General features: G+C 51.9%; 1 protein-coding gene across 1 annotated transcript in view; it reads right to left on the reverse strand.

Moving 5' to 3' along the window:
• Positions 1-462: 462 nt before the first annotated feature.
• PDILT (protein disulfide isomerase like, testis expressed) overlaps positions 463-20,939 on the reverse strand; it is a 29,290-nt gene continuing 8,813 nt past the window's right edge. The window contains exons 2-11 of the mRNA XM_006910945.1: positions 18,362-18,568; positions 12,979-13,112; positions 11,948-12,085; positions 9,666-9,776; positions 9,458-9,583; positions 7,651-7,848; positions 4,685-4,805; positions 2,947-3,125; positions 1,695-1,784; positions 463-708 (exon numbers count right to left, since the gene is read on the reverse strand). Of these exons, the coding sequence (XP_006911007.1) occupies positions 463-708; positions 1,695-1,784; positions 2,947-3,125; positions 4,685-4,805; positions 7,651-7,848; positions 9,458-9,583; positions 9,666-9,776; positions 11,948-12,085; positions 12,979-13,112; positions 18,362-18,568 (1,550 nt within the window). The remainder of the gene's footprint in view (positions 709-1,694; positions 1,785-2,946; positions 3,126-4,684; positions 4,806-7,650; positions 7,849-9,457; positions 9,584-9,665; positions 9,777-11,947; positions 12,086-12,978; positions 13,113-18,361; positions 18,569-20,939) is intronic.

Raw genomic sequence — 20,939 nt, forward strand, 5'->3', positions numbered from 1 at the left:
CTGGTGTCGGAGGGTGACGCGCGCACAGCGGTTAAATGCAGAGCCCGCGGAGCGAGAGCGCCTGGGACCGAACCTCGAGGGCTTTCTAGCTGTGCGACCCTCACTTTCTGCTAGGACTAAGTAAGAAGTTGCTTAACTTCTCTTCGCCTCGGCTTCCGCGAGGCCAATGGGGGTCACGCAACTAGCTCCCGGCGATGCTGTGGGAACTAGACAGTGCCCAGCATGATTGACGTGTTGCGATCCCGGCTTGCCCGGCAGCCCTGCCTCAACTCCTGGCCCGTCGGCTTTTCTAAGGCAGCATCCACCCGGGAAAAGAGGTAAGGGGTGAAGACGTGCAGGGGGCTCTTTTTAATCAGCCTCCACCCAGCCAGCACACAATATATAATTTTATTAGCGTCGATCCGCTCAGAAAAGGATGCCAGGGCCTGGGAAACAGCGCCTCGCCTCCTGACTTTGGGGGAGCTACAGTTCTTCCTTCGCTCCCGCTTTCTCCTCCCGTCCGGACTGTCCCTTCTTTGGCTTAACCGCCTTCTCCTCCTCCTCCTCCTCCTCAGCTGCTTCCGTCTGCCCCTCTGGCTCCTCCAGCTGGGTCACATTCTCCGGCTCCGGCAAATTCTGCTCGGGCGACTCTTCCTGTAGTAAAGGTACCTCCTCCTCTTTAGCTAAGATCTCTTCTTCTACCTCTTCGCTCTGCTCAGTCGACATTCGCTATGCAAGAGAAGGAGGGAGGGAGGAAGGGAGGGAGGACAAAGAAATAAAGAGGCGAGAGATCTATGATCATCGCGATGGCAGTTGCCAAGACCTCTCTTTCTGGAAGGAGCCAGAGAGTGTCACCTGGAGGACCCTAATGGATGCACAGGTCCATGTGGCCGCGGTGGGGGCAGTGCCTGACTGCGGTTTTGCTTCTGCAGTAAGAGGACCTTTGGGAACCGCCCTTCCTCCACTCTGAGTCTATAGATGAGGCTGCCCCCCACCCCCTGCACCCCCGTGCTTAGCTCCTGGGCTGAGCTTGTGACCCAGGCCTCGCGAATGAGCTTCCTATCCGGGACCTTTGCTAGGACTGCTAAGAAGTAGGTGCTTTCTAAGCTGGGAGGGTAGTAATGTGAAGCTGCGGGCAATCTCTCCGTGACCCTCCGTGGGGCAGTGACTGCTTGGGAATGAAGCCGATGTAAAGGATGACAGAGAGAGGGAGACACAGGACAAGCTGGAGCTCCTGGGTCCACCCACGTCTGAAGTTCTGCCAGTTACGTGGGATAAAATCCGGGATCGTTTAAGCCAGTGGGTAGAGTTTCTGACATATGCGACAGAAAGGGGTCCTGACTAATACGGATGGCTCCTTCTGGCAGATGGCCTCACTGAAGCATGAATGGGATTAGGATGGAACAGGGGCTGTCATCTACCCTCAGAGGACAGGACCCCGTCAGGACACCTGGTCACCCACTCAGGATGCTGCCTTAGATGCTGTGAGACCTCAGAGCCTTTGCTCTCCCTGGTGCTTCTAGAGTCTGCCGTGTCTGCCTCCTTGTAGCAAGCGCTCTTGACATCACGTCACCCACACTGGATGGTCGTTCAGCCTCAACTGTCTTCAGAGGGCGCAAGGCTGTGGCAGTCTTGGCATACGCTCTCTCACCCGCCGGGTTCTCGCTGATTCCGTGTGGGGCAGAATAATCCAGGGTACTGCCGATTCACCTTACCTCCTCGCTCTCCTCAGTCCTGGTCTTGATTTGACTTTCCAGGAAGTCTGAAAAGCCTCGCATGGTATGTTCTCCCTTATACTTTACCACCTAGGAAGAAAACAGAACAGAGTCAAAACGGCCGCCTCTTCCTGCAGAATACTCAGGGATTGCTCCATAGATAAAAATCCAGGGTCAGATTCCTAAGCACCGGAGTACAAGGAGCAGGTCCCTTAACCTCTTTGAGGCCCCATCCCCTGTGGCTTTAAAATAAGAACGCTAAAAATTCCTGCATCGCAGGGCTGTGACGTGGTGGTTCAGAGCCTGGACCACGCTGGTTCCCTCTCCTCTTTCGGTCTTTAAGATTAGGAAGCTGCCTACTGCCCACTGGCTGCCTAAACCATCCTTCAGATAACTGCAGAACTGCAATCGCCTCACGCTCTCAATCCAGCCTAATTTTCCACGGCTCCCCGCATGCATCCTCTGTCCTAGGATGAGGACACGTCCCTCACAGTGCTGTGGCCATCCTTCTGCCCACCTCCTCGTTCTTAGTACACGTCCTAGCTACGATTCCCGCCCCTCTGCTATTCTGATTTAAATCCCCAGGGTGTTCTTCAGAAACCCATGTCTGCGTGAAGACTTCCGGCCACATCGTCCCCCCCCCAGAATGTGTCCCCTCCAGTTCCAGTCGCGTTCGGAGGTGGGCCCAGGTCGTGACTTCTCCCCGCTATGCTCGGTCAGACTCTTCTTGGGAGCAGGGACCTTGGCTTGTGATTCTTTGGTTGACGCCCTCCCCGCGTGCCAAAGCAGCAGAGAGAGAGTGTCCCATGAGCACTGCAGGTGTTGGCTGCCCATAATACCAAAGTGTCAGAAAAAACACCGATTATTTTTCTACCGTGTACTCTTCCTTCTTCCGGGAGCACCCCACACCCAATATTCACATGGCAGTTTCCCCCGCCATGTCCCATATCGTCTGGGTACCAGAGGCAACCATGTAACCTGGGCCTGACCCACCCAAACACCCACATCCGCTTGGCCACAGTGATTGGGTCAAGGATGAGTAGCCGGCTTCAGCTGGACCCAATAACCCAATAATAGTGAGTCCTGGGACTTCCGTGGAAGCTCATGGCAAATGCTTTAAATGGAACGGGGGACGATAGTTGAGGCCTAGCTGAGAAGGAAGCTGGCTTGGTAGAAGGCACAGCTGGTGTAGGGACAAATGGCACTCGTGATCACAGCGTAAGCGGTTGGGTGAGTCCCAGGAGCCCCTCACCTGTTGAGAGTTGGTGGGGAAGAGCCTGAAGAAGGGGTAGCGGTCCAGGTGCATCAGCTGGATGTCGTTTGCTGTGATGTCGATCTTGGCGATGGTGACTGTAGAGTGGTTTTGATACTTTACGCCCAACTCCTCCAACACCGGGAACAGGGCCCTGCACTTGCTGGACCAGGGAGCGTCTGCAAGAGAGGGGCCAGGGTCAGGCTCAGCCGGCAAGGGACCCCTGGAAAGGGGACCCCGGGCCTCCTTGAGCTTTGAGTCTGGCCCAGGCACCCAGCCTTCTGGACGGACATCGGGGAGCAGCTTCAACCCGGAGGGGACCCGAACCCTGCCTTCTGTCGCCCCATGAAAGTTCCTTTTCTCCATGGGAGGCGTGGCCTCGAAGGCCCCGGACACTACATTTGGATGGTCTTCCCTCCATGTACAGACCAAGTGCCTCCAGGACCGTCTGCTCTCCCAGAGGCACCCCCTGAAGGACCCCTGGAGCGGGAGGGGACATAATGGCCTCTGACAGCGGGGTCCCATCTGACAGCCCCGCTTCCAAGAAAACGAGGCTGCTTTGGCCTTTTACCAGAACCAGATGGGTGCTCTCGTAACTCCGGGTGTCAGGTGAGTGCAGAAAGGCCCCAGCCTGCCACGGAAAGGCGGCAGACCGTGGTTCTTCGGCCACGCAGACCTTAAACACCTCACCCCGTGGATGACAGTCCACATTAGTGAGGTTTCGAAAGGCCTGCATGGCAGACCCACCAGCCCTCGAGTCTCTCCCCAGGAAGTGGTCGCCTCACGGCTTACCGTGCACCCGGGAGGGTAAGGTAACTAACTAATCTCCCTGTCTGCTGGGTTTGCTGACCTGTATCATGGGCCTTCCTAGGAGGTCTATTTTGAGGAGGAAATGAGAACAGGTGTGTGAACAGCGAACTCATGCCCAACTCATTGTAAGTGCTCAGCAAATGGCAAATCCGCCTGTTGAATAAGAGGTGTCTGAAGGAGCTGCACTGTCAGGCTTCTCTGAGTCTCGGGGTGGCGGGAAGGTCGCTGGCTTCGGCAAATCAGACACAGCGAGGAAAGGACAATAGTTCCTAGGTGAGCACTGGACATAACTATAGCAGAAGGACCAATAATAGCAAGAAGAGCCATCATGTATCAAGCGCTTATGGTATGCCAGATGCTGTGCTAAGTTCTTTACGTACACCATTTGGGGCTCCAGTGTGGCCACACCTACTCGGGTCGCTTACACATTGGCCCTTCGATGAGTTACAAAAAGCCAGGACGTAGGCACTGGCGTCAGGCCAACCTGGATTCCAGTCCCAGGGAGAGAGCACTTACTAGCTGCCCGACGTGGACACACTGTCCTCACATCCCTGGGTCTCTGTTTAGTCATCTATCAAGTGGGGACACTTTCAAAAGTATGTGGCGAGGATTAAACGAGATAAAGGATAGAACGGCTTGGCATGAGGCCTGGGATACGGTGGCGTTCGGTGGTAGCCATCAGCATTATGATCATTAAAAGCCACAGGCCCGGATGACGTGGAAGGTATGCCCCACGCTCTAAGAATTCGGTCTGGGGGGACAGTTGCAGGGTGGCCGACAGCGTCTTGCCTCAAAGTCTTTGGATGTCGGAAGACCCCCCCGGTGCTGGGATAGATTTTGGAGATTCCGATGCCCAAGAATTGGGGAGAAACACCCGGAGGGTAACGCCAGGGCCCGTGCCTCCTGGGGCCTCTGTGGAGATACTCACAGAACATCACAAAAACATCCCGCTCTTTGTCGAAGACGACGAGGTTGAAGTTCTCCCCTACCAGCTGCTTCACTGGCCCCTGGTCCCAGTATTTTGGGATCTCCTCGCTGGGCTGATGTTTCTGGAAAGCAAAGGTGAGAGGTCTCGCTGTCTTCAGGAAACGGTGGGCAGTGGGGTCACCCTCTCCGGGGAACCATGGCAGGTTCTTCCTGTTCTTACGGGAGCCTCGAGGAAGAGTTTGGAAGGCTGAGGGGGCCCCTGAGCTTGCTGGTGAGCCACGGCGGTCCAGGGCAGGTCGGAGTCAGAGGGCTCAGGAGGGGACCGGGCTCCAGGCGGGGGTGGGGGCCAGCCTCGCACACACGCGAGCCTTGGGCTTCTTAGCTGGGAGAGGGGTCCACGTCTTTAGCGTCTTCATTCGTTTGCTCCCCCCACAAAAAAAGACTTAGCTGTCCCTAATTATGCCGAGAATCTAAACCGAGATCATTTACAGGACCTGTAAAATCTCACCACACTTTGGTTCCTCCCGGCCTGTCCAAGCTCATCGCCCCTCTTCCTCTGTTTTCTTCAGCCCCCTGGCCTTCCGTTTACCCAGAGGGCCAGCCCGCCGCCTGCCTCAGGCGTCTGCTCACGCCGGTCCTCATTCCTGCACCCCCTTCTGTAACTGGGTAAGCCGGACTTCTCATAACACTTGGGACTTGTCCTTGTGTCACTTAATCGAGTCTAACGCTTACGTTTGTTTTTCTGCTTATTCGACTCGTGTGTCTCTACCGCACTAGACAGAAGATCGTGAGGGACCTGTCCTCCCTCATCGTTGACTATGCACTGCCTGGGACATGGCGGGACCTCACTGAATATTTTGTGAGCGGATGAGTGGAAGGGCGAGCCTCGCTCATGCTTCTCGTTGAAGGAAGTGGGGTCAATCTCTACACCCATCGTTTCCTGGATACCCTTGAATCCCTACCCTTCTCTCCGTCTTCACTGCTCCTGCCCTAGTCCAGGACACCTCCGTCTCTCATCGTGACCAGCGTGCTGTCTGCTTCTCCTCCTAACCCTCTCCCTGCCTTTATCCTACAAGCAGGGCCCTATGTTTGCGTGGGCGTCTAGCTTCCCACTGCCTTTAGGGTACCAAATCCTCCCTGTGCTTACAAGTCCTCGCTGTCCTACCTTTCCCGGCTCAACAGCTTCATCTCCCACAATGCCCTCCCTCAGCTACTGCAAAGGACTTGAAGATGATTCCAGAAGGAGCGGAAACGGTGTGGGGGCTGGGCGTGGGAGATGGGAAATGGTGCCGATGATGGAGGCTTAGGAAGGGGCTGGATCAGGCAGATCTCGTCGGTCACGTGAAAGGTGTTCATCTCTACTCCGCGAGCGCAGGAGGACCTGTGAGCCCCTGACAGGAAGACAGACATCTCTTTAGGGGTACCTGGTGGGGAGAGGGGGATGGGTAGAGCTTCCACGGGGTGATAGAAGATGAGGTAGCCCATCTGAAGCCAAGGCTGAAGGAGGGAAGGGGGCGTGAGGAGAACCGGCTCAGGGAATTGAAGAACGAACACACTAAGAGAAATCTACGTCACGATGTCAGGACATTTCCAAGAGCCCACGGCAAGTCTGGCTTGTGATTCCACGAAGCCAGACCACCTCGCTGCGACGTTCTTTACTTTCCGGCACTGGTCTGGAAGCAGGAGGAAAGCTGAGTGGCTTCCGCCAAGGGTGAGATCTTCCAGGGTGCAGAGGAGGTAGAAAGTGGACGGGATACAGGAGTTAAGGGAATCGTCGTCACGGTAATGACCCGTGGAGTCCAAGTTCACCGAGGAGATGGCGAAGTGGGATCGGGAGGTCGGAGGGTCAGGGACCGTAGCGACACGGGGAGTAGGGAAGGGAGCTGAGAGGATGGGAAGCTTGAATCGGGCTCCCGGAGGGGCCACCATCTCTGGAGTGTGGTCACAGGACAGATGGCTGCCAGCCACGGGAGAAGGGAGACCGGGCTTCGGGACTCTGACATCCCTGGAAACGGTGGCCGAATAGGGGTGGAGGGCATGTGTTCGGTGAGGGGCTTACCTCCTTGGACAGTGACAAGGACATGATCAGAGGACAGCAACAGGGGGCGGGAGCAGGTGGGGTCCAAGATGCGGGACCCAGAGGGTCTTGGGAGGTGGGGCTAGTTGACAGCACATAGGAGGAGAAGTGGCTCAGAAGGGGCACGGAGGAGGCCAGCCTCACCGCTTGGCCCATGATAATGTGCGTAAGAGATAAAACGTGTCCCCCTCGAGGCCGCGGGGGAAGCAGTGTCTGCGGGGAAATGGGCAGAAGGTAGTGGACAGAGGCCCTCAGAGGTAGAGTGACCGTGCGTTCTGGTTTGCCTGAAGGGTCCCGATTTACGCCTGCTGTTCCAGAATACTTTTAAAGAATTCCCCATGACTTTCAAGTGCCCCCATATAGAAAATTAAAAATACAGTCACCTAACTCAGCAGGGTGGTTGAGGATATAGCAAGTACTAAATAAACAACAGGTGACTTGTGTCAGGTAGCCACCCTTTCGCAATCTGTCCTCCCTTTTAGAAAAACAGACTTCCTTCCAACCCCACTCCACCCCCAACAAAAGGTCGCTAATGCTTCCAGGCGAAATCGTGATTGCTTAATACATTCCAGCCCCACTCCTCCCCCAAAGCAACGACCTACTCTCAGGTCAAGTTAGTATTTCACTCTAGAGTCTGAAAGGAGGGTATTAGCCCTGGGTGTACGTGCAGCTCAATGGGTAATTCCTTTACTTTAAGAATAAAGAATGTTTAATGGAGTTATGGGGTCTGTACAGGTGAGAAGTTGACTAGATTAGAGGTAGGGAGATGGGGGTATTTCCCCACATTGAACCCCACATGGATCCCCATTCGGATGACCCAGGCCAGCAGAATTACAAAACAAGGGATGATTTTAATGTTCCGGACAAACCTCATCCAAGAACGAACTTACCTTGGCACTTCTATTCAGGTAGCTGCGGCCGAATTTCTTGAGGTTTTGGAAGGTTATGTCCTCAAACGGCATTTTGTAGCTCGCGTCGGAGCTCAGATTTAGGATTTGGACAGATGGGACATTGACCTCTGTGATCCGGAAGTATTCGAAGATCCGTCCATTTCTGGGTTCGTCTGCATCCACGAGGATGCAAAGGATCTGTCAAATCAGATGACACCTGTGTCCTTCTGGATCGGAGGCCGCGAAGAGGGTAAGGAATTGAAATTGGGTGACGAATCGCGTAGGGATGGGGAGAAACTGTCGGGAAGCTGTGGGAGGGCAGTAGTGGAATACAAATAGCGGGGTCCACACGGCTCCCCAAAGGATGCGGCAAAGTCTCCCTCCCATCGCCGGTGCGGCTCTGCCTCCCAGTTCCTTGGGCGAAGCAGCAGCTTCCCCTCTCTGTGCCTCAGTTTCCTTATCTGTAAAGTTGTGGTTCTAACAGGACCCGCCTTACGGGGGCGCTGTGAGAATTAAACAGGACAGTGGACGTAAAGGCTTAGTTCAGCGACTGGGGGGTATTGACGCTCAAGACACGTCCACCTTTCTTATTCTAAGTTCTTCTTCTCTCAAGGAAATCTGTGACTTCATTCATTCATTCATTCATTCATTCAACAAATCTTCGTGGAGCCCCTACCAAGCTTTTTGCTAAGCGGACAGCATCCACGCCCTCACGGAGCTTACATTCTGGCGGGGAAGGCAGACAGCAGGACGGGTAAACAAACTAATAAATCCCGTGGGACAGCAATCCGATCGTGAGCGCCTCAGAAATCCTAAAGTTTAATGTGGAATGAACCAGGAAATATATTTACAGGAAGTATTGCCATGATTAGCGAATCATTCCTGGGGAATAATGAGGTAGAATGAAACGTGGACGTTAAACATGTTCACGCCCTAGCGGCTTTTCTCTGTGTTTAATTTGGTTGTCAACGTTTTTAATTGGTTTGTTTGAATCTCTGAGTTATTTTCTTCAAAAGAAAAAAAAAAAATCTGCCGTAACCATACATCTTAGAAAAAGGAAAAAAAAATGACCAGTCCCGTAGTCAAGGTGATGGTAACTACAGAAATATAGGTACAGTGCTTAGGAAAAACAAATTAATAATAATAATAATAGTAAAAGTAACAATAATGATAATATTCCCTGTTTATTGTACGTACTTGCTCGTCGATCTACATATAGCACCTTTAATTCTCACCACAAATCTCTGTTTTCCGCATGAGGTGACTGAGGCTAAGAGATTAAGAAACTCATGTAAGACGTAAGATGAAACCCACTCGTCAGGAAGAGTCTGGACCCAGGCCTAAGATATCAGCGATTCCGTGTGGGACGGTCTGTGCCGCCTCGTGCCTCCGGGAGTCTCACGCTCCCTGACCTCAGGCAGCACGGGGTCTGGCCACCTTCTCCCCTCCAGGCCAAATGCTACCCCCGGTGCAGTCACCCACTCTTAGTGGGGTGCGGTCGTCAACAAAGCGGCCAAACCATCGTGTTCCCGTAGTAGACTTATCAAAAAGATGAGGGAAGGCGGAGCGTAGAATCCGCAAGGAAGGCAGAGGCACTGGACTGGACAGGAAGAAGGGAGGAGGCTGATCTAAAATCCAATAGCAAGTCATCAGATGGCATCGATATGCAAATCAGGAAATCAGCATACGAGTGTACATGCAAATCCTTCCTGCTTACTTTGTAATCGGCAAGGCGGGCCGGGCAGATGGCACAGGTCTTCGAATCCCACCCAGGAGCCCCACTAAAAGCACGGCGCCTTCCACAAACCTTGTTTTGGAATTCCTTCGAAGCCAGCTTGTAATGCTGCATTATCAAACCAAAGGCCCTGGAGCTTTTAGAGACGAAGAGCAGCATGTGATTCAGGATGTGCAGCTCGTAAATCAGATCCTTATTCTGAAATGACAGGGAGGACAGGTCACCTCGCGTGCACGGCTGCCCCGGCCACCCTTCTCCCCGGGGCCCTTTGCCCACGGACCTCGGTGTTGTATTCGATGACAAAACCTGTGAGTTGCTGCTTTATGACCTGGTTGAGGATTTGCTTGTTTGTACTGTCATTCAGAAGCTCCTGGCGATTCACAATATTTCCCTTGGACAAAAGAAGAAAAACGTTGGAGGGCAGTAGCTTCCACGATGTAGGCACTTAATAAATATAAGTAGCACAGTTTACCCCTTGGATAAAAAGAAAACACCGTGGTGACCATGTGACCCACAATCTAGGCACTTCGTAAGTGTGGACGGCTGGGCAGATTAGCCCGTGGGTCTGTGGGTACGTGGCAACCACGAAGATCTGCCGTCTACAAAGGCAGGGAGTGTCGCCGACCATCGGCTGCAGCCACCTCGCTGTGAATCCGTCAGCGCATTCATGCTGGTGCTGGGCAGTTTCTCCCACACTGCTTCCAGCCACTGACTGAACATGTCGGGCACAAAGGCAGCTCCATGTGTGCAGACAGAGGGCTTTCCGCTAAGTGACTTTGATGAACTTTGTAAGAACTCCCCTGCAGTCAAAGACCCTCCCTCCCTCCCTCCTTCCTCCCTCCTTCCCTCCCTCCTTCTTTCCTTCCTTCCTTCCTAATTCAACACATATTTCTAAGCTGCTTCTAGGCCTTGAAGATATAAATATGAATAGAATCAGGCAATGACCTCCAGGGGTCTCATTCAAGGGAGGGAGTAAGATTAACAGAGTGTTGGCCAGGCTGTAATTGAACATAATAGGCGCTCAATAAACATATGTTGAACAAATAAGTGAACAAATGTAGTATTATAATAGGTTATCACAGAACAAGCTCCCTCCCTCCCTCCCTTCTTCCGGCCAGGCCTACATCATGATATTACGAGTCCCCCCAGCTCCCTCTCCCTTCGGTGGAAGGAGGGATATGTGGATTTAGCTTCGGTGTTTTTTACCCCCTATGGTTATCCAAGTCTTTCAACACCGCTCATTGAATAACATATTTTCCCTATTGTTCTAAAATATCTTTATCATATACTAAATTTCCATATGTATTTGAATCTATTTCTGGATTCTGTCTTGTCCCATTCAAAAACTCAAATCTGGTCATTTTATTCTCCAGATTAAAACCTCTGAGTGACTTCTACGAGTCCAGATAAAAATACGGTGGCTCACAGTCCTCTCTGAAAGTCAAGCAGATCTGGGTATCATTCGACCTACGTCCCGTGTGACCTTGGGGAAGTGACCCAGCCTCTCTGCGCCGTATCTACAAGTCACATGGTTATCGCAAGGATTTGGCTTTGTGTGGGGGAGGGGGCGACGCACGTTTCAGGAAGCAGACCCCAGTCTCTCGAGTGACACTGTTCAACAGAGCATCCTAGGATGTTGGAAATGCTCTGTACATCTATGCTGTCCGGTGGAGCCACCCTCCACGTCGCTGGTTTGATCGAGGAACTAACATTTTAATTTCATCTAATTAATTTAAAATTTAAAGGAAGGGGAGGAGGAAGGTATGTAATAGAGGCTCAACTGCAGAAGGCCTTGTGAGTCCTATCAAGGACCTGAGTCTTTTTCCTAGAATAATAAGAAAAAGAATAAGAACAGGAAACCCTTAAAGGGTTTTCAGTGGGAAGAAGGAAAATGGCCAATGGATTTTGGAAAGACCACTCTTTAGAGGACGAGAGAGAACATGGCAGATCAGTCGAGTGGATGTGGCATTCGGCGCTGGGAGATGATGGTCACCGAGTCTAGGATAGTAGCGGTCGAGATCAATGAATAGATTCCAGGGATGTTCTAGATTTAAAATCGGAGGCTTTGGAATGATGCCTGGGTGAACTTCTGGCTTTGCCGAGGTGGCAGATGCGGGAGGCGATGGTGTCTTTCCTCGAGAGAGAGGAAACACGGGAAGAAGACTGGGAAGGGAGATTACGTCTGCAGGCTCGGCCGTGCCGAGACATCCGGTGATGGATAGAAAGACCCGGAGCTAAGAGCCGGTGTGGAGATGGAGGTTCGTAAGTCATGGCGTCTGGATAGTAACTGCCGATGGAGGGTGGGCGGGAGAGCGTGGACCGGAAGGAAGTCCAGGGCAGAATGTTGACAGTGAAGGAAAGGTGGACGAACTCGCAGTGGGGAAATGGCTAGACAGGCTGGACAAACACCAGGAGAATGGGTTCTGCAAAAGCCAACGAGCCTCATGTCACTTGGCTCCCAAGTGGCAGGGCCGGAATCTGTACCGAAAGCCCATGCGTATGCGCGGGAGTCCCCCGTTTGGAGTCAGAGACTTCTCCCCAGCAGCAGGACCAAAGACCCACCTTTTTGAACACCAGGACGCTGTCCAGGGTGACGTGGAAACGGCCGACGGCGTCACGGATCGCGATCACTCCGAATGTCAGCGCTGGGAAGCCTTTGATCACTTCATAGAACAGCTCTGCCGCTTCATCCTCTAGATCCTGTTTGGGGAAGGATGTTTGATAGAGAGCAGGATGCCTGGCTTCTTGAAGGGCAAGGGAAGGGCATTGGGAATCATGACCGATGGGTCTCCTTACCTTTGCGAGTTCTGGGGTTCTGCTGGGTCACCCAACTCCCCTTTCATGGATGTCTCATACCCAGAATACTTCTCTGATTAGGCCAAAATAGGCAAGCCCACAGAGACGAATGGAGAGAATGGATAAACTTGACCTTTTCCATGTATTAAGGTTGAGACTTTTAATGTTAATTCCTTCACGGCTGTTAGAAGAGGCACTTGATGTGACCACATGGAGTATCAAATATAAATTTGGTATTAAGGTAGTATGGCCGTGGTGCCAGCCTTCTTCATTCATTAGCTTAAAAGAAAATTGGGGCCCAAAACGCTGTCCAAAAATGGGACAGGATACTCCCGCCGCGTATAACCATAACGCCAAAGTTCCGACCTCCGCTGAGAGAAGGGGAGGGGTCATCGAAGTCATGGGAAAAGAGTTTAGACACGTAAGAAACTCATTCTCCAAAAGCGAAAACACTTTGCCAATTATCGGTCATTCGGTGCCGTTCTAAATGGAACCCCCCCAAAAGATCAGTTACGCTGTCGAAACCAACCCCCAAAATACGTCCGTCTCCTCTCTCCGTCCTGCCCCGCTCCCTAGCTGGGTTCCCCGGCCATGCTCGGCTTCCATGTTCCCTTTCTTCATTTTAAACCCGCAGTTCCCTGCCCCGCCTCCCCCAGGTCCCAATCTCCAAAAACCAGCTCTTTGGAAAACGAAGAATGGGTATGGAATTAACCCAAGGGGAAGACCTCTCCTCACCCACCCCACTCCCAGACACAGGCGTCCTCACCAGTTGAAAAGCCACCTCTTGAACCCAGTACCTGGAAGAAGCCGATGATGACCAAAGGCCTGGATTTCACAAAATCTGTCACCTGCTGGGTGTCAGTGAACAAGAACGCCTTCTGGCTAATCTGTCTTCTCAACCAGACGACCAAGGCGGCAGATTCAACCACTCCTGTGGAGAGACAGCGACATGGATCCCACAGAGGTCTCCTCGAGGCCTGTCTTTCCCGGATTTAATCAGCAGAAGCCTCTTGTCTTAGGGTCCTATCCTTGGAAGGCCATTGGGTTAGTTCTCCTGCCCCCAGCCCCAAGCCCCAAGGGATGGATATTAGCAGCAACGGCGAAACTTTACTGAGCACTTGCCAGGAACCAGCACTGTCTGGAGCCCCGAGCCTTTGCCTACATTACCTCCCACAACAACGCTACCCTAAGAGATATTCCTTTTCCCCCCACAAGGAAATTGAGGTTCAACTCACGGACGGCCACCCCACTAGCAAACCTGGGGAGGAAGCAAACTCAGCTTTTTTCCCTTAGCCACCCTCCGAAGTGACAGTAAGATGGATTTATTTTTTTAAAAAAAATATAAATAAAGAGAATGTAAATCCAAAGACCAGCGAGCTCTGACCTTGGGAGAATTCTATCATTTTGCGTCTGCAGTTTCTGAGCCGAGACGCAAATGTTTGCTGAGGTCATAGATCTCAACTTTCATTTTCTCAGCGATCAGATGGGAGGTGCCGAGCACACAAAAATCTCGGCTTCTAAAATTGGGGGATAACAGTGTGTCAGAATGGACACGGGGTGACCAATGGACCCGTGTTTGCTGGGATCATCAATTTCACATGATGGCGAATCACGTAAAATAGGATTTTCTGTCGAAGCCCGCTGCAGGACAGAATGGAGCATTTAGAATGAGTTTGGAGGATCAAGCGTGTTTGTCGTGAGCAGCTTCGGGCTACGCCCACGGGTCTTTACTGGTTCACGTGGTCATTTACTCCTTCACCCTTCTCTCACTGGATGAATGCCCGTTGGGTGCCTATTATGACCCCAAGTGCTGCGCTTGGGCCCGGGGTTTTCATGGTGAGCAGCGCAGACACGTTTCACGGCTCTCATTCTGTGAAGGACGGACCGTGATTACACAGCGAACGTATGAGCCCAACCAAAGGAGTATCTGAAAGCAAAGTTTGATGAGCCTGTAGCAAAGATGCATGACCTAGACCGTGAAGTCAGGGAGGGCTGCCTGGAGGAAGTTCCTGATGAGCCGAAAGCTGAAGGATGCGTAGGTGTCAATCAAGAGGCAATAGGCAGAGGGAAGGGCTTCCAGGCAGAGCAGGCAGCCCGAGCAAAGGTCCTGGGACGGGACAGATTGCTCACGGGGCTTGACGAATGCACGCCGAGTTGCTGAATCGACTATTTTCCACATCTTCATTTAATTTCCTAAGAACATGAGTCCTTTTAAAGACTCGTCACGAAGTAGATGTACACTCAGAAACGTGTACAAATCAGAATGAATAGTGTGATGAATTTTCACGAAACGAACACACCCGAGTAACTATCTCACAGATCAAGAAATAGGACATTACCAGGCCCTCAGAAGTCCCTGCTGTGCCCCTTCCTAGTCCCTCCCCCACCCAGAGGTAACTTCTGTGCTGACTTCCCAATGGGGCTTGAGTCTGCCTGCCCTTGAACTTCATATGAATAGAATTATAAACTGTGTGTTCAGGTCTGGTTTCGTTATGTCTGTGCGATGCCACGTGTACATTCCACCATTTATCTGCCCATTCTCCGTGAGCTGGCATTGAGGTGTCTTCCGGTTTGGGGCCATTCAGAATGAATTCTCAGGCACGTCTCTGGGGGCGCATCGTCCGCACTTGGGCTGGGCACAAGCCCAGGAGTAGAATTTCTGGCCATAGGGGACGCCGTGGTCAGCTTTAGTAAATACAGATCAGGCCATTTAAAAAGCCACAGTGAGTCAGGCCTATGGAAGTTCATGGAAGTAGGATGTGGCGGTCTCAGGGGACAGACAGGGGTCCGGGAGGCTTCCGGCCACCCTCGGTCAACAGGACGACACCCCCAGGGCAGTCACCCAGATTCGGCCCCGAGGTTGAGCTTCTAATTTCGCGGCCATCTTTCGGGAAGAAACAAGCACGTATGTGTCTTGGAAACAAACTTTCTCTTATAGGCTTTTGCCTGGAAAAACAATTCTGTTGTAAGGGATTGGTTTAAAAATTCCGAAAATATCAAAAAAAGGTGAACGAAAACCCTGCAAACTGGTTTACATTTCAGGTCATTGGAACCATCGCTCCGATGGCACTTGGGGCGTCTACCGGTCCTTGCACCCCACCCCCCCTCCCCGCCCTGTCTGCCCTCAAGGGCACCACCTGCTTATGCAATGCTCCATGTGGTGCTTTCCCGCCCCTCCCCCGCCCATTTCTCTCTAGTTTTATGACTTGCATTTTCTTCGAGTCTGTCTCGTCCAGAAATTTTCATTTTTGGCAGACTCGCACAGTTCCTCCCCTAATGTCAGGCTCATACTAGGTGTCGAAGAAATAAAGGACGGATAAATGAGAGCCGTGACTGAATCGCTGGATGAGCTGGCTTGCGGGAACTTGAACTCGGGCCCTTCTCTCTGGGAGTGTGAGCTCCATTTGCCCTTCTGGACCGCATGGGACTGAGGTAGCTCTGAATATAATAGGGCACTGTGGGGCGGGTGCGTCCCCCCCTTGGCTCTGAGCCAGAGGACACGGTGTCAACCAAGGTGTGAATGCCCTGTCAATGAGTGACTGGGGCTGTCGCCCTGCTGCATATTTTCAGGCACAAGCTGTGAACGCATCATTAACTGAGGCCCTGCAGTTAACCTGAGTCTCCCTCCCTCCAGGAAGGCGGCCAAGGCCAAGTCCTTGGGGACTAGAGGAGAAGGGGGCCGGGACTTTGGCACAACAAGGGCTGAACCCCATCTGTCTCCTGCCAGGTGGGCAGAACTTTGGCACAACAAGGGCTGAACCCCATCTGTGTCCTGCCAGGTGGGCAGAACTGGCCCCCGCCATTCACCCTGTTTAGGAAACAAGAAATCGATCCGGGCCCTGGCTCCATCCCGGCGTGGATTTTGGGGGCCGGGGGGGTGGTGATACTGAGGAAGAAGCGGGGCGGGAAAGCCCAGCAGAAACGCGGGGTGGCACCTGACGCCAAGCCTGCCCTCGCAACTTCGTCCCAGGCACATTCAAACACCGTTCGTAAGGACCGGGGGACCGAAGGGGGTCGGGACTCTAATCATTTGATAACAACAGCCACATCCGCCACTGAGTGCAGCACGGTGTGCGACAGGGCCCACAGGCCAGATCTGGCCCGCCAACTAATTTTATAAATAAAGTTTTATTGGTACACGGCCGCACCCGTTTGCTTATACGCAGATGCTTTCCTACCACATCAGCGGAGTTAAGGTTGTAAAAGAGGTTGTCTGGCCCTTTACAGACAGCATTTGGAGATCCCATGGAGCCTTGAGGAAGTTACCCCGTGGCTCTGAGCCTCAGTTTCCCCCCCTGTAAAAGCACCTCCTACACGGGGTTGTCGTGACGTAAGAGACGAGACAGGAACAGAGGCCCGAGCACAGGAAATGCATCCGGTGTGCGTCAGGGCTTGTGCCTTGCAGATTTGCTTCATCGCCACAGCAACCCCGGGAGGAAGATACTTTCACCATCCTCGTTTTACAGGCAAGGAAATCAAAATTCGACAAGGAGGCTTGATTGTTCCCCTGGGCACGTAATGAGGATTTGAAGCCACCAAGGTGCCCACCAGTTCTGGAAGCCTCTTCGGAGGACCCAGGGGAGGAAGCGCGATCGGCCTCGTGAGCTCTGGAGAGACGATAACGGGGAACAGATACAATTCTGTGAAGTGGGGACTTGCAGGGGAAGCACAGGTGCTGTGGAACCCCACAAAAGGCGCAGGCACCCCAACTCGGCAATCAAGGGAGACTTCCTGGGGAGGCGATAATGAAGTTTCCTGCAGGGCAGAGGTGGTCCCAAGCACTGGCTTCCACCACAGAGGGACTCGGACAGTCTGAAAGTTGCCGCATTGCCATCTTGCTGCCTCTAAGTGGAGTCAGGACTTGGAGTGGCGCGTCTCCGTCCCTCCCCTCTCTTCTCCTGCCCTCTCTTCCCATCTCTTCTCTTCCCTCGTTCACACGGCCCCTGCCACAAGCCGGCTGGGAGCCACAGCCCTGCCAGGCCTTTCCTGTAACCTGCCCTGAGGCCGGCACTTTGGCACCATCCTCTGCTAGTCTGGCCTGTGTGTCTCATGCCCCCTTGTGTCCATTCTGAGAACTGCAAGGCATCCCTCCGCCCCTTCAGGCGGTGGCACACCCGGGGTTCTGTGGTTCTTACAATGACTCAAACAGGCTTATTGCAGACCTGCGAAACCCCAGGCCCGGAAAAAAGGCGACCTGAGTTTCCTGAGCGTCAGTCATTCAGCACACGCATACTGGGAACATCCTACCAGCGTGGCACTGGCTTTGCTGGGCGCAGCTGCGTTCATCAGATCTAATTTTAGATCTAATTTTTAGATCTAATTTTTTCCAAGTAGGTCCTACCATGTGCCACACTGAGGCACATAATTCTTCAGGCATCCTTGACATCAAGATAGGGCTTGACATGTAGTAGGCTCTCAATAAAAGAAAAAAAAAAAAGCATTGAACGAACGAGTTAATGAATAAAACGATGATGAGAGAAGCAAAGCATTTGGTAGGCATCCTGTCTCAGAGCTGTCTCGTTCCATCATTCCCCAGTTTCCCTTTTGGTCAACCAGTGCTTCCTTGGCCTGGGACCCGTCAAAATTATTCTAAAGTAGAAGATTGGGAGGGAGGGATTTAGGTGGAGTTAAGAACTCGCTCTCTGGTCTTTGGTAGTTTAGAAACCATGCACCTCACTCTCTGACCTCATGGTGCATCTAGGGCCCAGCAGCTGAGATGAAAGTGGTCATGAGATGCAGCTACATGCCCACCCAAATCTATTTTATTTTCCTATGGACACAGCGCGGAGCCATACTGATTAATCTTTCAGTGGGTGGAGCCGTATAACAGAATTTTGGCCAATAGAATGAGAATAGAAATGCTGTTTGCCACTTCAAGCCTGGGCCACGAACACCACTGGTAGCAGTCCTCTGCCTCCTTACTGCAGCTGCTGGCAGGACACAGAAGAAATAGCAGGTAGCTCAGAGGCCCTAGGGGAAGACAGAGCCACATGCCGAAAAGGGCCTAGGTCCTTGAAAGACTGTGTGGAGCAGAGCCCGCCATCTCCCCCCTGAGGCTGCCAACTGCATCTTACACGAGCAAGGACTGAACTTGTAATTCAGTTAAGCCACTAAAATGCTGGTGTTCATATGTGTTTCCACAGCTAGCATTACTTCGACTGACACACAAGCACCCATTACCTTTGCAGCTGATGGGCTCCGACCTGTTGCCCTCAAAAAACAGCTTCAACTCCGGAGTCTTCTGAATGTCAAATTCCTTCCGAAGTTCCTTCTCAACCGTGACGTCCACTTTGCCGAAGCCGACCCCGTTCTTGCCTTTGCCCATGATCTCCACGGCTTTGCCCAGCTCCTCGGCTAGGTTCCTGGACTGCTTGGAGGATGGGTTGTCTGAAAGAGTCAGTATGAAGCAGAATTCGCTAGAGCCTCTGTCAGTCACATCTCACAAGGAAGGGGCTTGGTGTTGCCTGCTCAGCCCCTGGGCCTCTCCTGCTCTGTTGCTAGTGGGTAAATTTTCAGAGAAGGGACACATGGTCTGTGAAATTGACCGATTTGGGAGACACACATCAGGGTGTTTTTTTTTTTTTTTTTAATAGCAGGGGCTTGGCAACGCTGGAAATGATGTAACTTCGGGCAGTAAATCTCCACGGTCACCGAGCCCCACTTTCTTCACGAGTAAAATGGGGCAAATACCGATTACCTCATGGAGTTGGCGGCGTCGAAGGATTTATTTAACAATCCGTTGTATGATGCTTATTGTTTCCTAAGAGCTTGGATTAAGTCACGTAACAGATCAAGTCATTTAATACTCCCACTACCACTATGGGGTAGGTATTATTATCTCAGTTTTATAGATGAAACTGCTACACAACAAAATGACCTATACTCACTCAAGGCCATACGGCAGTAAGAGGTATAGCCAAGATCTAGACGCACGCCGTCAGCTTTCTAACCTCCACTAAGCCTGTCGAACCCTTAGCACAATGCCTGGTATATAATAAGTACATAATGAATTTATCGTTATATAACAGCATACCGTTATTATATACTAATATGTTAATATTATATATAAAAATGCATACAGATTCTATGTAAATGTATAGAAATATATTACACGAATATTAATATATAATGTACATATAAAAAGGGTACCATTTTTGTAAAATATCCATGGTCAGAAATTAGACAGGGAGAAAGAACGAGAGGGTATGAGCGCCATCTGGTGGAAAATCGTAGAGTTGCAGGCCACATTGGGCCTCTTAGGGAGAAAGAACAAGAGAGTATGATCGCCATCTGGTGGAAAGTCCTGGAGATAACAGGCCAAATTGGGTCCCTCCGGCAGCCTTGGAAGCGCATAAAATATGGTAGGGGACTCTCAAGTAAGGCAGGCCAGGAATGGGAGGGGTGGGTAGGGCGAGGTTATGATGCTTACTTATCCCTTCTAAGCCCACACCCCTGGGGGTTGTCAGTTATGAATTAACTCATACTATGAATTAAGATCTGTATGCCGACAGATGGTGACTAGACTTGCAATGATCACATCATAAGGTGCATAAACGTCAAAGCTTTATATTGTGCACTTGAAACTACTATATTATATGCTAACTATACTTTAAAATTAAATTTAAAAAGAACCCTTGGCTCCTCGCTTTGCTGGGCAGTGGATGAGGAGGCTTTTTCTGGAAACAGCCTCAGGGAGGTGGCATGTCATGTTGGCAGCAGGCTTCCCAGCCCAAGGCTTGGAGGGACTAAAAGGCAGTAGAGTTTGCCTTTCTTCCTCCTGATAACATTGTGGGCCTGTAGGTCCCTCCTCTGGCCCCTCACCACCTGATGTCGGTGGCAGTGGGCTGAGCCAGGGCAAGAGTCATCGACTCCTTTTCAATCCAAAATGCTTTATCTTTTTCAAATCCCCTTTGTCTATCTGGAACACTTGGAGGAAGTGCAGAGCGCCTCTAGTGGCATTGGCAAGTTCCAAGTTCAACAGAGAGGTCTCTTGTAAAGCAAACTGCAGAAAACTGGGCCCTGGACTCTTGGCACATGCCCCATTGCCAGTCAGCACACCTGCTCCTGTGATGGAACCCAAAAGTGAATGATCGTTTTCATTAAATGCCCGGTCAATGGACAGAAAGTGGGACTTTTCACTCCCTTGTAGATCGATGCCCGTCTACTGCCTGCTTTGCCACCATGATTGCCTTCAATAACCCTCATCCATCACCTCCAGCAGACTCTGGCCCGATGCCAGCTGCTCTGGCCTGCGGGCCTCTACCCTGGCTGCCTTATGGAGTCAGCCACACATGACTCGGGGTTGCTGGCTGACACGGCATCCGAATCTGAGTTTCCAAGGAAAGAAGCTCAGAGTGAGAGAAACACAGAATGATTGTCCAAGTGGTGGGGGTTTTAGAGATTCCACACACAGCCCAGCTCCTCAGCGGCCAAAACGGAAGTGAAAGAGGTTGCAGCAGCTGGGATGCTGAGAAGTGAGAGCTACATCGATGGGATCCATCCATCCATCCATCCATCCATCCATCCATCCATCCATCCATTCAGCATCCATCCATCCACCATCCATTCACCATCCATCCATCCACCATCCATCCATCCACGATCCATCCATCCATCCATCCATCCATCCACCATCCACCATCCATCCACCATCCACCGTCCATACACCATCCATCCATCCATCCATCCATCCACCATCCACCATCCATCCATCCACCATCCATGATCCATACACCATCCACCCATCCACCACCCCTCC

This window comes from Pteropus alecto, unplaced genomic scaffold (genome assembly GCF_000325575.1).
Source record: "Pteropus alecto unplaced genomic scaffold, ASM32557v1 scaffold34, whole genome shotgun sequence".
Classification (NCBI taxonomy): domain Eukaryota; kingdom Metazoa; phylum Chordata; class Mammalia; order Chiroptera; family Pteropodidae; genus Pteropus; species Pteropus alecto.